Source organism: Nannobrachium achirus, assembly GCF_963921795.1.
Source record: "Nannobrachium achirus genome assembly, chromosome: 16".
NCBI lineage: Eukaryota > Metazoa > Chordata > Actinopteri > Myctophiformes > Myctophidae > Nannobrachium > Nannobrachium achirus.
In genome coordinates, this window is record NC_137823.1 from 37965300 (window position 1) to 37983190 (window position 17891).

A 17891-nucleotide genomic window follows, 5' to 3' on the forward strand; every position below is an offset into this window, starting at 1 on the left:
GCGCGACCTCGCCACAGGTCGCTTGTCGCCCTGAGGCATCTTACTAGTATAATGCAAACAGAAAACTATGCATTAGTCGTGTCTATTTGTACAACACATTTCCTATACACAGTACATTAAATGCTAAAAACAACACAGGTATAGACAAAAATGGATATGTGGAAACCTCACATGTCCAAAAGTAGCAAAAGTAGCAGATCTGCTGTAGTAGCCTATGATCAAGTAGGGCATTCATTTATTCAAATATTGAGATAAGAGGTTTCTGCCTGACAGCAACAATATACGGTCTGTATCAATGTATTTTAATACATACAACAACATACAAAGTGTACTGATTTGACTAAATTGAATTGGATTTACAGTAAATGAACTGACCGGAACAGAATTGGATTAATGATCTGAACTGAATTTAATTTAATTTACAGAAATTGGGTGGCTCAGGAGGTAGGAGAGGTAGGAAAGGTAGTCTCACGTGGCCAAACTCTTCCTCCTACAATTATTTTCAAATGCTTCCAGACAGTCATACAGTCTGCAGCACGGAAGCTCTGATCATGACCAAGCGATAAAGCGGACGTGAAGCCTCCTCCCCACTTCCGTTTAGTCTTTACAGTCACGCAAATGTGTAAGCATATATCGCTTTCTGGTTAGCATAAATGGACATTTTAAATTAAAATATATTTCTGTGAACAGAAATGACAAACAGATGCCAACTTCGGGAGATGTAGTTCCAGACTCTATTGCATTCATTGATTGTGGAATAGTTGTCTAGCTGGCTATGCATGGTTCGATCCCTGGCTCTCACTGTGCTACTGTCAAAGTGTTTTTGAGCAATCTGCTCTGCTGAAACCCTTACCTACCTGATGAGCAGCTTGATGCCTTGTCATGTTTTCTTGTAAGGGTCTGTCTGTTTTTATCCACCAGAGGGGGCTATAATGCAGATGTGATTTTGTTTTGTTGCTGTTTTTACTTTTTTTTTAAGTATTTACATTCATACAAACAAATCAGAAACAGGCATGTCAATACATTAGAATGTAATTACATTATAAGTACAGGAAATGTATTTAAGGGCATTACTTTTCTTCTTTTAAATCCTCCCTTTTTTTATCTTTTTTTTTCAACATCTAGCCCAACATAGGCCTTTAGATAGAAAGCACATAATAATATAGAAAAATAGAAATATAATAAATATAAATACAGAATTACAAGTTCAAAAGGTGCCACGGCTTCAGTACGTTTTGTTTCGACCCCCTCCCCGGCCTCCAAATATTTTGTGTGACCCCACACACACACACACACACCATAAACCATATTTGATAAATATGGTTCCTGTTTATTAGGCAGAATACAAAATTCTACCAATTGAGGTTACATGACCCCCCCCCCCCTCCCCCCAAAAGCTAAATAACTTTTGAGCACCCCCCAAAAAAAGATTTGATGCCCACCGCCCCCCATTTTGAACCATACCAACTTTTCTTAAACAACTGACAGTCCCTAACAGACACTGTGTGGGAATTGAATAGATAAAGGCCATATATATCAATGCACACTTCAGCCTACCATTTTATTTTAATTTACAGGTGGCAATGGGGGTGTGGCTGTTGTTCTGGTAGGGGTGGTGAGCTGTGTTGCGCTGACAACTCTGCTCGCTATGTTTGTGGTGAAGAGAAGACAGTCAAGTAAGTTCTCCAACATCCTCTGATGTAAGCCGTGTTGCCAGATTTTGTGAGAGAAACAAGCAAACAGGTCTATGAAAACATAGCCTGGCTTAGCCAGACTATATACTAATGCAGCTTACTAACTGCAGTATCCCCTCCTTGTTTTAACATGAGTGGATGGTCTAGCTGAGCTAGGCTAATGAAAACAAGCCCTAAAAAAGCTCTGATGTAAGCAGTGTTGCCAGAGTTTGTGAGAGAGACAAACAACCAGCTCTATGAGCAGTGAGCACTTTAAACCTATACATCGTCTATATAAATAGCAATACAAGCTCACAACGTGTCACACATTGTGAGCTTGTAGATTGGCTATTTTCAAAAGAATCTTGGAAAATAAATTTCAAAAATGTACACACCGTTTACACAAATCTGGTATGGGGCCTCTGGGCTGGCACACAATGTTTCCAATCTGCAAACAAATACATATGAATTTGGGGGTCCTTACAATAAAAAGGTATGAGAGCCACTGGTTTGAACAACACTAGGAAACAACTTATTCTTGATACTCCCCCAGTGTGGCGCCATTGCGCCTGTCTCTGTGTGCACTGTGCTGCTGTTTTTTTGTTCAAAAATAGCAGATCGGCTATGTTCGAATAGACAAATAAAATAGGGCTGATGTGGTTCATGTACAGCATGCTTAGATTAATAATCTAAATCTGAAAAGTAATTAGTAACTCAAGTGGTCAAATAATTGTATTAAAGTAAAACATACTATATTTGCCACTGAAATGTAGTGCAATAGAAGTATCACAAAATTGATACTATAGCCTATACAGTGAAGTAAAAAGAAAATGCTCACAACGCATCGCAAAGCGACGTGTTGTGAGTGTGTAGATCTACACTTTTTTATACATTTGTACATTTTATACATTTGGAAAACTTGTGAAATGGGAGTAGCCCACTTTTACTTTCAGTACTTGTGTATATTGTAATGTGAATACCTTTGTACTTTTACTCCAGTACAATTTGAATACCAGACTTTCACTTGTAGAGTGTTTCTACATTGTGGTATCGGTACTTTTACTTAAGCAAGTACTTCTTCCACCACTGCAATGAAGTTAACCTGTGTACAACATGGCTCTCAACGACCCAAGTGTAGATGTGTAGTGGATCTGACCTGTGTCGTCTGGCCAGCACAGTATTGAGCAAATGCAAAGTGGATGCCTAGAACAGCCTTTTGTTGTGAAACCAAAGGCTTAATGTCCTGTTCATGCATTCATGCAACACCTACATGTACAAATGGATCTGCATTCTAACAAAACACTGCACACGCCAGTGGTTGTCCAACCTTTTCATGTCAATTAAGGACACCCACATTTATATGTATTTGGCCACGGACCCCCATCTGAAAATATGTCGTAGCCTACCAGGGTTCCCCATAGAAGATTTGACATTTTTGCACGTTTTTTTTTTTTTTTAATACCAGTTCTACAAGCCTGTAGATAATGTACATCATAATAATATGATGTACGATATAGGTTAAAGTGGTTAAACTTGAGCTCTATGAAAAGAAGATGTCTGGGGACACACTTTGAGAACCACTGGCGTACACAGCATGCAATATTTATCTTTCACTGTAATATTGTAATGCAGACGGTAAAAGATGTCCACTCCAAATGAAAGATGCAATATCTTTATCTCACAACGCATTGTGAGCTTATCTGCCATATTTTAGAATTTTTATGTTTCTCTGTGTAATAAAATAAAACGAACGGATCACTGTCTGCATTTGCACATATATGGCACATATGACCTTCTTCAGGCATCTCTGTCTATAAAACATTGAGACTTTTTTTTTAAACTATGCCCCAAACAGAGGCACCAGGGTTAATGTGGATAACACCCATTTAATATTTTATATACCCGTAGATATCAGACAGTCTAAACTCCCCAAAAGGAAAAAAAAACAGTCAGACAAGATGCAGGGATAAAATGCATCCCCAGCTGGCCATAAAAATGAATGGGGGGGATATAAAAACAGAGGCATGGATGCCCCCCCACAGCAAATCTAACACTGTGTACAGCAGACACATAACAGAGGCCACTCTGAGTCTGCACCACAGATACCTGTGTGTACTTAACAAAACAATAGCAGCAGTTGACACCCACTGTGCACCACTCTGTCCAGCACCTCAACAAGGCCAGTGTTTTATCTGAACACGTTATCGTTGCAAACTCTCACGTTCACACATGCAAAAACAGGCATGCAACACACACACACACACACACACACACACACACACACACACACACACACACACACACACACACACGGCTAGATAAAATATAAAAATGGGTGTTATCCACATTAACCCTGGTGTGGTGGTGCCCCTGTTTGAGGCATAGTTGATTAAAAATGTCTCGATGTTGTTGTTTTTTTTTAATAGAAAAAAAAAACAGAGATGCCTGATGAAGGTCTATGTGACCGAAAGGTTGCTTAAATAAAAAAAAGTGTTCCTATTGTGCAAGTGCAGACGGTATGCCGTTCATTTAATTTCATAAACAGAGAAACATAATAATTCTAAAATAATGAAAATGGCAGATAAGCTCACAGAGTGTCCTAATAGAATGCGTTATGACTGTGAGATAAAGATATTGCATCTTACATTTGGAGTGGACTTCTTTTACAGTCTGCATAACAACATTACAGTGAAACAGGTAAATGTTGCATGCTGTGTACGCCAGTGGTTCCCAAAGTGTATCCCCAGACAGATTTTTTTCATAGACTTAAAGGGATAAGAAACCCCGCCTCTAATTTGTTTTATGGGATTTCAGAAGATGAAAAGATTTCTAAAATGTAGGCGTGGTTATCTGCCGTTGTGGGGGGAGGGGGCGGAGCAATGCGTGTTCTGACAGAGACAGAGCGAAGCTGTCAGCAGTGGGCACTGGGCAGTTGCTGTTTCCATTTCGGAAACATTTTTTAAAACCAGCCATTGGAGGTGTAAAAAGTATAAAGATTCGGCAACTCCATGTTATATAACCAATTATAATGTGCAAGTATTTTACAAACAAGCCGTCTGAGCTTTTATCCATGGACATAACTTTCTCCAGCTCTGGACTGTTTTACACGGAACCGGAGAGGGACGGACGCTAGGCTAACGCTGATAGCTATTTTCTGTATGTGTGTGTGTGTGTGTCGTGACAGTGCGCGCGCACACACAACGTCCACACGAAAAATAGCAGATCTACAAGCTCACAACGCGTCGCTTTCGAGACGCGTTGTGAGCTTGTAGATCGGCTATGTAGACGAGCTAAATCAGCTAACAGCCGTAGTAGCAGCAGCTTCTCATGTAAACACGTTTGTTTCGGCTATTTTGTGACAGTGTAGTGTGTGTGTGCGTGTGACACGTGTTTGTGTGTGGTGACAGTGCGCGCACGCACGCACACACACGCACGCACGCACACACACACACACACACACACACACACACTACAGTCACAAAATAGCCGAAACCAACGTGTTTACGAGAAGCTGCTGCTACGGCTACATAGCCGATCTACAAGCTCACAACACGTCTCGAAAGCGACGCATTGTGAGCTTGTAGATCTGCTATTTTTCGTGTGTGGGCGTTGTCACGACGCACACACACACACACACACACACACACACACACACACAGAAAATAGCTATCGGCGATAGCTTAGCGTCCCTTCTTCTTCTGTTCCGTGGTAAACAGTCCAAAGCTGGAGAAAGTGTGTCCATGTATAAAAGCTCAGACAGCTTGTTTGTAAAATACTTGCCCATTTTAACTGGTTATAGAACATGGAGTTGCCGAATCTAATCAACAAGTGCCCCACTGTCTGCGACAGCCCTGAGCCCTACAGTCTATGCTCTGAACAACACGACACGAGACGCCACAACGAGGGCAGAATGAAACCACGCCCCCCTTGATACAATGTATTAAACAAACGTTAATATTAATTAGATATGCCTACGTCACATTGCACTCTAGAACAATGATAGCTAATATTTAATGAGTGGCGCCAAAGTTTTCTTTTCTTCTAGAAACTGGAAGTATTCAGAAATAGCTGCAGAGACCAGCAGAAAGCTCTGAATCCACAAGGCTATAGGCAAACTGAACCATATCACTGCTCCCTATCACAAGTGACTCATTGATATAATATATATTTATAGAAAAAGTGATTTTGTGTTTCATGCTCCTTTAAGTTTAACCACTTTAAACTATAGGCCTATAGTACATCAGGTATTTGAACATGCTTATCTGCAAGCTTGTAGAACTGGTATTAAAAGAAAATGTAAAAAATGTGCAACATTTGGAATGTTTTTGAAACATTTTAACAACACCAATTTTCTATGGGGAACCCTGGTACGACATAATTTCAGATGGGGGTCCGTGGCCAAATACATATAAATTTGGGTGTCCTTAAAGGACAACTTTAGTTTTTTACATTTTAGATTGTAATTAGAGAAAAGAAAAAGTGAGTGTTAAAATGTTTTCATTTGCTTCGTTCTATTGTTTTATCGTGTTTATCTTGCTAAAATGTGGGGCATGCGTACGCATGGGGCATGCGTACAAGTGGCTAAATATGTCTTTTTAGACCCAATAAGCCAGCAGTTTCTTTATTGCTATTTACAGTAACACTTCTAGACCCCATAAGTCACATCCAACCATTAAAGGTTGCGTTGTATCTTGGGAATTGGCTTATTCTGTGTAAAATGACATATTTAGCCACTTGTACGCATGCCCCCAACCACTGAAATAAGAATCTCTAAAACACTAGAAAGAAGTAAATGAAATAATTTTAACACTCATCTTTTATATTCTTTAATTACAATCTAAAATATGAACCCTTGTTGTAAAAAAACTAAAGTTGTCCTTTAATTGACATGAAAAGGTTGGACAACCACTGGTGTGTGCAGTGTGTTGTTAGAATGCAGATCCATTTGTACATCTAGGTGTTGCATGAATGCATGCATGAACAGGACATTAAGCCTTTGGTTTCACAACAAAAGGCTGTTCTAGGCGTCCACTTTGCATTTGCTCAATACTGTGCTGGCCAGACGACACAGCTCAGATCCACTACACATCTACACTTGGGTCGTTGAGAGCCATGTTGTACACAGGTTAACTTCATTGCAGTGTTGGAAGGAGTACTTGCTTAAGTAAAAGTACCGATACCACAATGTAGAAACACTCTACAAGTGAAAGTCTGCTATTCAAATTGTACTCAAGTAAAAGTACAAAAGTATTAACATTACACAGGTTGACTTCATTGCAGTGGTGGAAGATACCACAATGTAGAAACCCTCTACGTGAGTGAAAGCCGCTATTCAAATTGTACTCGAGTAAAAGTACAAAAGTATTCGTTTAAAATATACACAAGTACTGAAAGTAAAAGTGGGCTACTCATTTTGCAGAATGTCCCATTTCACAAGTTTTCTAAATGTACAAATGTATAAAAAAAAATAGCAGATCTACACACTCACAACAAGTCGCTTTGCGATGCGTTGTGAGCTTTTTTACTTCACTGGAGTATATCCATTTTGTGATACTTCTACTGCACTACATTTCAGTGGCAAATATATGTTTTACTTTAATACAATTATATGACTGCTTTAGTTACTAATTACTTTTCAGATTTAGATTATTAATCTAAGCATATGTGAACCACATAAGCCCTTTATACTTTGTCTATTCTATTTTTGAACAAACAAACAGCATCACAGTGCACACAGAGAAGGCAATGGCACCACACGGTCAAGAATAAGGGTTATGGGGAGGTTAGAGCCCCAACCCCATCAACCCTAGTTGTTTCCTAGTATTGTTTAAACCAGTGGCTTTCATACATTTTCATGTCAAGGAGGACCCCCAAATTCATATGTTTTTGTCTGCAGACTGGAAACGGAGACTTGAAAAGTAAAGGTTGTGGCTCATGAACTACGGTTATCAAATTCCAAATCCTGAAGTTTTTAAGTCAAGTCACACAAACTCATTAGTAAATCAAACCAACAGACCCTTACCTTGGACCTCATGTAGGCTACTCAAAATGCATTTAACAATCCCTAAACTTAAACTTAAGTGTTTGTATAGAAGGTTAATGTTGTTGTTTGTAGATTATGGTTTGTCGTAATAAATATTTATGCTCTGTTAGTGTAGACTAACTTACATATTGTAAGTTTGATGTGTTGTATTGTTGTATCACAGACAAGCCGCTGCCAGCCAACTCAGACAACATCAACAACAGTGTAAGTTTGTGTGTGTGTGTGTGTGTGTGTGTGTGTGTGTGTGTGTGTGTGTGTGTGTGTGTGTGTGTGTGTGTGTGTGTGTGTGTTGTACTACTAACAACTACTACTACTTGTGAGGGTCAAATACTCCCCACAAAATTGAGAAATAGATATGAGGGAACTTCCTGGTCCTCGCAAGGGAAAGAGAAAAAAAAGTTGCAGATCTACAAGCTCACAATGCATCACAGCTTGCAGATCGACACATTTTCGGTACACGGCAGCTTAGTTTGGGTTAAAACAACAAAGGCAAAAATGGAATTCATAAATTTGCTGTCCTAAAATGTTTATTGTCTGTGTGTGTGCATGTGTGTGTGTGTAGGATATGCGTTCAGACGATGTCATCTACGCAGATCTGGACCTCCCGGTGTCCAGTGGAGTGTTGATACGGCCTAAACAGGAAGAGTCAGAGTACTCCTCTATCAGGACACACGATGACCAGTAAACACTGGTCCCATGTGCGCTTATTATATGCAACTTTGGGCTTCTTGTTCTGTAAAGTTGCTTGTAAATATTGGTCGTTTTCCACATGCATGCAACACTGCTAGTATATAGTTTTAATTAGTAGCCTATTGTAACCATGTGTGAAAAGGTCTGTACAAAAATAAGATACATAAAAATAGCCTCTTACACACCTTGAGAAACACAAATATGTAGGAAGCCTACAAATTGAGAAATACAGAAGACTATTTGCTCAGGTGAATTTCAAAACACTCACACCTCGATGATGTATGAATTTCATGACTATAATATTGGACCATAATACCTGCACATTTAAGAAGGAAGCTGTGGGTCATATAAAACCTGCCCGCCTCTTGTGCCATTGGCTTCCGGGCCAGACTTTGTACATGTATGGTTTACAGTTGTTAAATGTTATGATTAAAACAAAAACATAACACAGTTGAGTGCAGATGCTTTCATTTTGGCTTTATTTTTTTGAATACTGCAACCAATGACCACAATCTTCTATTCCAGGGGTCTTCAACGTTTTCAGGCCAAGGACCCCTTAGTTGAGAGAGAGATGAAGCAGGGACCCCACAACCTTTTCATAGATTTCATATTGTTTCATCCTTCGACAGCACAAATACCACTTGAACCGTCAATACTTAATAAACTTTACCTTTCACTCTGTACTTAGTCTGCTGTTTTCCCCCTCTTTTTCCCCTCCACACCAAATCTCTTTGTCAAAAAATAGCCGATCTACAAGCTCTTGTAGATCTGCTATTTGTTGGCTAAAGTTCTCCGAATATGGATGCTAGGGTTCAAGTGGTTAATATTCTATCACTCAAATATTTGGAGGACCCCCTGTGGTAACTCGTTTGTGTGCCCTGAGTATGGAGTTATATAAAGGCAGTTAGAATCGAGCACTGTCAGCTGTTTTGTTGAAATATGAGTGTCTGTTTGATGAGTGCCGGCACCTCTTCAAAGCCCTCCTGTTTCATTTTTGTACACAGTTGCAAATGTCCTCGCAGGCACTGCGTGCTGAGGCACTTCACAGTTCACACCTCTGTCATTCAAATGTACACTGACTGACTGAGTGCCAGATTGAGCAACACAAAGAACTGAAGAGAACAGTGGAAGTTTTTCTTCTGAGATTAGTCCTCTTTAACTTTTGTCTATCTCCCCCGACAATCATGTGTGTACAGTACACACTACACTACACCACACACACACACACACACACACACACACACACACACACACACACACACACACACACACACACACACACACACAGAGAGAGAGAGAAAGTACTATATTTCTTTACTTAAGAAAAGTATCAATGCTGAACCAGTGGAAGTAGGCTACCAAAAGTAAAAGTTCTCATTATTCAGAATGTACGGTTTCACAAGGAATCATTATGTATAAAATGTATACAAATCTTCAGCCGATCAACAACAAGCTCATAAAAGTCACACCGCGACACATTGTGAGCTTGTAGATCAGCTATTTTGGTTGTTTAATGTTAGTTAATGTATCTAAAAAGTAACTACATTAAAAAAAAAAAAAGTGGAGTAAAAGTAAAATATTTGCCTCTGAGATGTAGGCTAGTGGAGTAGAAGTAAAAGTAAGCCTATTGAAAATACTCCAGCAAAGGAAAATGTACCTAAAATGTCCACTTGAGTAAATGTACTTAGTTACTTTCCACCACTGCCCACACACACACACACACACACACACACACACACACACACACACACACACACACACACACACACACACACACACACACACACACACACACACAGCAGGTGAGAGATTGCTGGAGCCGGCCTCAAGTCTTGTCTCATTTGCATTTTAAATGCAGTGTATGTAGCGCAGCACAGCTAATCTACACACTTTAGGTGTGTGATTGATGTCTCACGGCCAGGTGTCTGACTGACCCGAGATGTGATGTAAAACCAGTGTTTCTAAAACTTTTTCATGTCAAGGACCCCAAAATCAATGTGCATTTGCCCGTGGAGCCCCATCGGAAAATATGTTGTGCCAGTGACCCCGATACAAGATATGTGCAAGCTATCTGTACGTGTGTATTCTTCACTGTATGTAACAATGTATTTTGTTGTATTTGCGTGTATAGGACCACCCTGAAAATTAGATGCTATACATCTCAGGTGCTATACTTTCAATAAACTATTTCAAAAATAAAAACAAATTATGTTCTGTCCTTATTTTGATCTCAGTGAGTTGTCTGACTGAAGCAGAGACATGATGAGTGTTTCTGAAACTTTTTCATGTCAAGGACCCCAAAATCAATATGCATTTGCCTGTGGACCCCAAAAACAAGATACAGTATAAGTTGCCCATACCTTTTCACATTTTTGTCAAGATTGTTTTTAATTGGTTCATGTACATTAGGGTTAAAGTAGCAGTGCGTGCCAGACAATATCAGTGGCATATCAGTGGCATTATGTCTGGTTTTCCTTTACTGACAACAACAACAGACAACAGTGACAATCTGATCAAAACAGACATCCCTGGACATTCTCCAGTTGTGTTTAGGTGTACAGTACTGGTGAAGATTAACTAGTAATCATTTACCCATAGGACCCACCCAGGACCCCATGGGGGTTCCCGAACCCCTCCGTGAGAACCACTGATCTACACAATACAGCAAAGTAAGAAATATAGAAACATACAGTACACCAACAGAGATATCAGTTTGAGATATGGGTCTACAAGTGGTAACCTAGAACCTGCCAGAACCAGAAACTTTCCTGACCCAGTGAAGTTTTTTTTTCCATTATAACCAGAGCCTTGACAAAGAGCTTTCTGTGGTATCGTTTTAGCGTTATTGTATAACTGTACATCTGTACCTTTTTTCTTCTTCTTTGCAAACTGTCAATAAACTATTCGATCAAAACCACCTCTGAAGGGGGGATCAATTAAATGAAAATAAAACAAGCTCATAATAGCTATAGTATCTGCTATTTTTGCAATAGTTTAAGTATAAATTATAAGTTCTGGAGCAAAACTCATGGATATTCCACCACCTGAGCCTGGCCAAAACATAGGTTCTGAGAACTTTAGAGAGCTGTAGGGTGTGGAAACAAACCCACAACCAGTGAAATATGTTGCACGGCAGAGTTCTTGTAACCGGAAAGAGACTATTTATACCATTAAGACCCGAGGCCGATTCTACAAATGCCTTCTAAATCAGTAGTTTCAAGATTGTTCAAAGATAGAGCTGTGCTGCGAGCTTGTACATCTGCTATGTAGGCTACTGCTATTTTTGTATTTTCTAAAACGAGTCAAGTGACAGTGTACAAGACAGATTTATAACATTTGCACATGTTGCACTGATCATAGAAATCTGTTTGGTGCATCTCATGTGTTTGGTACGTCAATAATCAAACTCATCCACATTTAACCAGTAGTAGTAAATGCTCTCCTCTCTCTCTCATTATATCTCTCTGTGTGTGTGTGTGTGTGTGTGTGTGTGTGTGTGTGTGTGTGTGTGTGTGTGTGTGTGTGTGTGTGTGTGTGTGTGTGCGTGTGTGTGTGCGTGTGTGTGTGCGTGCGTGTGTGTGTGCGTGTGTGTGTGTGTGTGTGTGTGTGTGGCGTGCACATGCTTGTGTGTGTGTGTGCGCATGTGTGTGTGTATAGTGCAGATAAGGTGCAGGCCACAGGCTTGAACCCCAGAGAACCCATGAAGATATGCAGACCACATTCACCATCATGGCACCAGCTTGTCTATCAGCTATACAGTGCAGTGGATAGGACAGTGCTGCTGTTCCATGGTGTGTGTGTGTGTGTGTGTGTGTGTGTGTGTGTGTGTGTGTGTGTGTGTGTGTGTGTGTGTGTGTGTGTGTGTGTGTGTGTGTGTGTGTGTGTGTGTGTGTGTTGGGGGTGAGGGTATGCTGGGGGTTGGGACTGGAGTGGAGGAATGGTTGGGATTTGTGTGTTAAAACAAAAGGCCTAGATTAGCCAAATCCTGCAAAAGGCCAGGAGAGGACAGGGCAGCAGAGAGGTGTTAAAAATGATACTCTCTGCAGAAACAAGCAGTCTCGTCTCAGACGACAAGTCTCCAAATCCCTGTCTGCACATTCGCTCTAATCCACAAAATAAACTTTGTACTATATAGAACACAAGCTCATGGCAAACTATGTCCAGTCCAACTACTTAGGTCACTACATGCCTGCTGACTACAATGATACAAAAAATGACTATAATAATGCTGAGTGTTTAATAATATGTTGCTGTTGATTGCAAAATTGTGCAATTATGAATTTGGAGTGTAATAAAGTTATGAGCTTTATAGCCAAATTCTACTGTTCCAATAATATTCTGCACATCTTCAGAAATTAAAAGGGTGGATGCCTGGTGTACACTAGAGGCTATCGTCACACTATCCAACTAGCTCTTATTTAAATATTAACTTTAGGCTACTCTCAGATCAATAGCATAATGTCTTTTTAGAAATATTATTATTATTAATTATTATTTGTCTAAGCTGAAAAGTGTATTGTGCAGAAGAACTCTGTGGTGGAAAAAGTATGCTACTCACATTTATTACTTAAGTAAAAGTATCAATACTGCAATGTGGAAATACTCTCTTACAAGTAAAAGTCCAGAATTCACAATGTACTTGAGTAAAAGTGCAAAAGTATTGGAAATTGTAATGCATATCAAAATGCACTTTAAGTAGGCCTACTCACTATGCAGAATATAGGCCTACGTACAAACATCTTCAACAGTTGTGAGCTTGTAGATCTGCTATTTTAAAATGGCCAACATTAATATATGGTTGAAGTGGTTAATGTATGTTTTGTAATAGTAATCAAAATATAGACCTACAAAGTAACTATAACTAAAGTTGTCAAATAATTATAACTAGGCTACAAGTACAATATTCGCCTGTAGTGGAATAGGATAAGTGAAAGTATAGGCCTACCTATTGGAAATACTCAAGTAAAGTACAAATACCTCAAAATGTTACTTTACAGCACTTAAGTAAATGTAGGTCTGCTTAGTTATTTTACACCACTGTCTGGAAGAACTTGATCCATAAACTTGGAAAATAAAACATGATAAATATGACATGCCTGGCCAGTGGATTTGCTTTCTTTAGCAAAGAAAAACAGTCAGCGTGTTTCGAAGCAATAAGAAAAGACATCGAAACTTGCATCTATCTAAATGTTTCTTTGACGATGGACCATCATCAAGGTGGCTTTTGTTATATGCTGCCTTTCACATTGAAATTGACCCTGACTGCAGCAGCTAAGTGGAGGAGAGCTGTGAAGGTGGGAGGAGGTGTCGCTGAGAACAAAAAGAGAAGCGGCGATCGACTATTTCCTGAAGGGTTTATAGTGTCCCTGCTTATCTCCACATCTCCACACTGTCCTCCCAGCTCCTACAGTACCAGGACCTCAGGACACACCACAGACACACACTCACACAGCACGGAACAGCACGCACACAATGGAGTGACCACGGAACGAACGGAACAAGCGACTATATCATTTCAGTTCAACGTGCAGGCCGCAAAGCTTCTTCAAACTAAGTGACCATCTGAGATCACATCATCAACCGAGTTACAGGTAAGGCATATCGGGCAGTAGGCCTGTTTTCTTTTTACGACGTTATTGTGCTGTTTTCAATGTGTTTTTGTGCTCATTGGCGTAGTTCCCCAGTGGGTCTAAAAATGCCTTGCGTCCTGTACGCACTTTAAACTTCTCGATCACTCAAAACAAAGTGAATTCAACTGCACACTGTTCGGGCTCTGGAATGCAAAGAGAACTATGGCAGCTATCAAACTATTTATAATTCGTTTGTTTGACTCTAACCAGGCAGTCATGCTGTAATATTCCCTCTGTTGTGTGCTACACACATTAGTGCAGCTGGCTTGTTTGCTTGTGTAGCAGAAACAATGCACACACAATAACAATGCTATTTGTATAGCATCCTATTTTCAGAAATTCAATTAGACATAATTCATTACAATAACTTCCAGCCTTCCATTTATTTGAGCTTTTCATCTTATTTAAGATCTTTTTTATCTTAAATCTCCTAAATACATAAATCATGTATTTAATAAAGTTAGGTATCTGTTTCTCAGACACCGGGGGTGTGTAACATTTATAGTATACACATGTAGAATTTGGTCCCATAAAAGATAACATTTAAAATGGGGGTCCTTGGTATAATGTATCAAAACCGGGTTGACAATCACTGATCTAACAGCTGTTTTGTGTGCCACAGGTATGATGAATCAAAGGAGTGAGGTAGTTCTGTCCGTGCTGGGAGAGCTCCAGGCGGCCACAGAGAACTCTGGCCTGGAGGCCCTCATGTCAGTGGCCCGTGAGGTGGAGCACATCCTGGCCCCCTTCGAGCTGCCCCAGAGCCTCTGCCAGGACTTCCCTGCCGCCACAGACATCGATGACATCGCCCACAGCCTGTATCCTGCGGACGCCCCCGGGGACCTGCTGCCCATCGCATGCAAGGGAGAGGGCAACCTGCTGTTCGACGCCGCCAGCGTCCTGCTGGTTGGCACAACGGCGCTCAGCTTAGAGTTGCAGGTGAGCAGAGATCAATGTGCATTTCATTGTCACGTCCAGCACCAATTATTTATATATTGATCCGTAATCTGTGTATGGAGATTAACCGGTGCTGCCAAATATAAGAAATGCAAATCACATTCAGAAAATTGTCAATCTACAAGCTTACAACGTGCTGAATCACCTACTTTCTAAATACTTTAGAGAATATTTGTGGTCGAGTGTATGCTATAGCACAGTGTGCTCAAACTTTCAAATGTCAAGGTCTCTCCTTAACTCTGATAGTGTACACATGTGTACACTGTCAGAGTTACAGACCTGTAAAGGTCAATTTAGACCACCCCTAAAGGAACGAGTCCCTGAAAACCACTGCTATAGCATACCTTCCTCATTTTCTATAGTAACACACTCCTCTTGTTCTATTGTTTCATCATGTGGCATAACAATATCCAGAGAATTGTCATCATCAATGATTTTAACATGATTGCTTGTTTTCCTCTCAGGTGAGGACCGTGGTGGAGATGCTCCTGTGGAAGCGCTACTATCTGTGTGGGATGATCGACTCCAGAATGATGCTCCAGGCTGTCCGCTTCAGCCTGTGCGCTGAGGAGTCGGAGGCCATGCTCAACCTGCCCGTCGCCGTGCTGGAGGCCATCTTCGACGCCGACGTCAAGGCCTCCTGCTTCCCCGACACCTACGCCAACATGTGGCACGTGTACGCCCTGGCCTCGGTGCTGCGCTGCAACATCTACTCCGTCTACCCCATGTTCAACCTCAAGATCCGTCCGTACTTTAACCGCCTGGTGCGGCCCCGTGTGGGTGACGTGGCCCCGACCCTCCACATCATGTGGTCCGGGGAGCTGCGGGCCGGCTCTGTATTCCTGCCGCACCACTTTGTGGCGCTGGCCCAGGCGTCGGACCTGAACACGGGCAGCCCCGCCAGCGAGCAGAGCAAGACACTGCTGCTGCTGAACAAGGACTCCCAGCTGTCCTACGCCAGTCTGAAGGACAAGTACAACATCACCAAGACCACGTTCTACCGCTGGCGGAGGCAGTCGCAGGAGCACCGGCAAAAGTCGGCGGTGAGGCACGAGGCCAAGCACTTCCTGCAGGCTTGCTACCGGGAGGGCAAGGTCGTCCCTCTGCAGCAGTTCAAGGAGTTCTTCCCCGGCATTCCCAGGTCGACCTACTATGACTGGAAGCAGGAGCTCATGTCCTCTGGGGGAAGATTCTACACCTCGCCGTCCACCGGCGAGGTGAGTCCCGGGGACAGCGCAGAGCTAGAGTCCTGGTCCTCCTCCTCTCCAGAGGCCAGGCAGAGCGAGCCGGAAAACCACGAGAGTGTGGCCAGCATGTTCGGCCTCACCTATGGTCAGATGGAGTCGGACCGTGCCCAGAACGTCGCCCAGATGCAGGACGCCAAGCGGTGCCTGCAGACCTGCATCGCAACCAACACCTCGTTTCCCTTCAGGGCCTTCAAGAAGAACTTTCCTGGGATCTCCAGGTCCACCTACTACAACTGGAGAAGGGAGGCCATGCTGTTCAATAGCGGCTACAAGCCCACCGCTGGTAGCGGGGAAGACAGCTCGGACGCCGACAAGAGCCATAGTCCAACGAGTAGTCCAACAAGTCTGCCTTCCCCACCAATTCTCTCTGCCTCCGTCCAGCCCGCCGCTCCGAGAATCAAGCTCTTCCGGCGAAACCACGAAAGTCTCCGTGTGGCATACATGAGTAAGAAGCACCTTAGAGATGAAGCAAAGAGGCACGTTCAGCGGTCCAAGTGGTCGCTGATGAAGTTCAAGCTGAAGTACCCGTCCATGTCACCCTGTTTGTACTGGCAGTGGCGGAATGAGCGAAGCAGGAAGCAGACGATCATACCCGGTGCTGGTGTGTCTGAGAGCCTGGAGAGAGACAATACGCAGATGGAAGAGCAGGCGATGGAGAGGAGCCTAGGGAGAGCCAGCACACAGATGGAGGAGCAGGCGATGGGGAGAGCCGCTGCACAGATAAAAGAGGAGCCTATTGAAAGGAGCCAGGAGAGGGCAACTACACAGATGGAGGACGAGGCGATGGAGAGGAAGATGGCCGGTCAGAATGTGTTCTCCTTTGAGGGGAGTCCTGAGGGTCTGACTAGCCCCACCATGTCCCACATCAACGGCTCTCTTTCTCTGTACACTGTCCCCAGCATGGGCATGGTGCCCACAGAGAACCACATGTTTGTGATGGACGTTGTGGCTCTGGCCAACTTCAAAGCAAAGGCAAAGCTGTTCCTGCAGCAACGTTTCGAGGAGAAGTCTTTCCCCACGTTCAAAGAGTTCAGGTCCCTTTTCCCCCTCACGCCGCGCTCGACATACTACATGTGGAAACGCGCTTTGCATCACGGAGTTCCTCTGATTCATGGATGAGTGTACACTAAATGTATAGCCCAAAAAAAATATTGAGGGTGCCCTCTCGCAGAATACATGCTCTATCCGCCCCAAAAGAACAAAAGACAAACAATGTACTTTTCGCTTTGTATATAAACACTGTTTTCACTTCATAATGTTCTGCTGAAGAGAATGGCACAGCCCTTTTCGACTAGGTTAAGTTTCAGTTGAATGTATTGTTCTGTCCCCCCCACATCCCCCCTCTACCTCATGGAAATTTGCACGTGTGTGTGAAAGGAGACCACCTTGGTCTTGAGGTTCCACTTAACTCCTGTGTTTCCCTTCAGGCAAAAGGCAGTTCAAAGTCACTGGTGTGAGGATGGCTTTTTGTGCCATTCTCTTGTTTTGACACCCCAATTGCATGCGGGATCCTTTATTTTCCTTTTTATTTCACTGCAATAGTTTATGCTTCACTTTGTGAGATTTTGTTGTTAATGCATCTGACTGTTAGCTTCCTAGCCTTTCATGATTTATATTCCTCTACATAGAGGTATGATGCAAAGACTTGCTT

General features: G+C 42.1%; 1 protein-coding gene across 1 annotated transcript; it reads left to right on the plus strand.

Moving 5' to 3' along the window:
• Window positions 1–14663: 14663 nt before the first annotated feature.
• Window positions 14664–17359, plus strand: vrtn (vertebrae development associated; the record flags this gene model as incomplete). The annotated part of the gene is made up of 2 exons (XM_080744900.1): window positions 14664–14975; window positions 15458–17359. 2 exons carry the CDS (start codon window positions 14664–14666, stop codon window positions 17357–17359), a joined length of 2214 nt encoding a protein of 737 aa, XP_080601026.1.
• Between the last annotated feature and the right edge of the window lie 532 nt (window positions 17360–17891).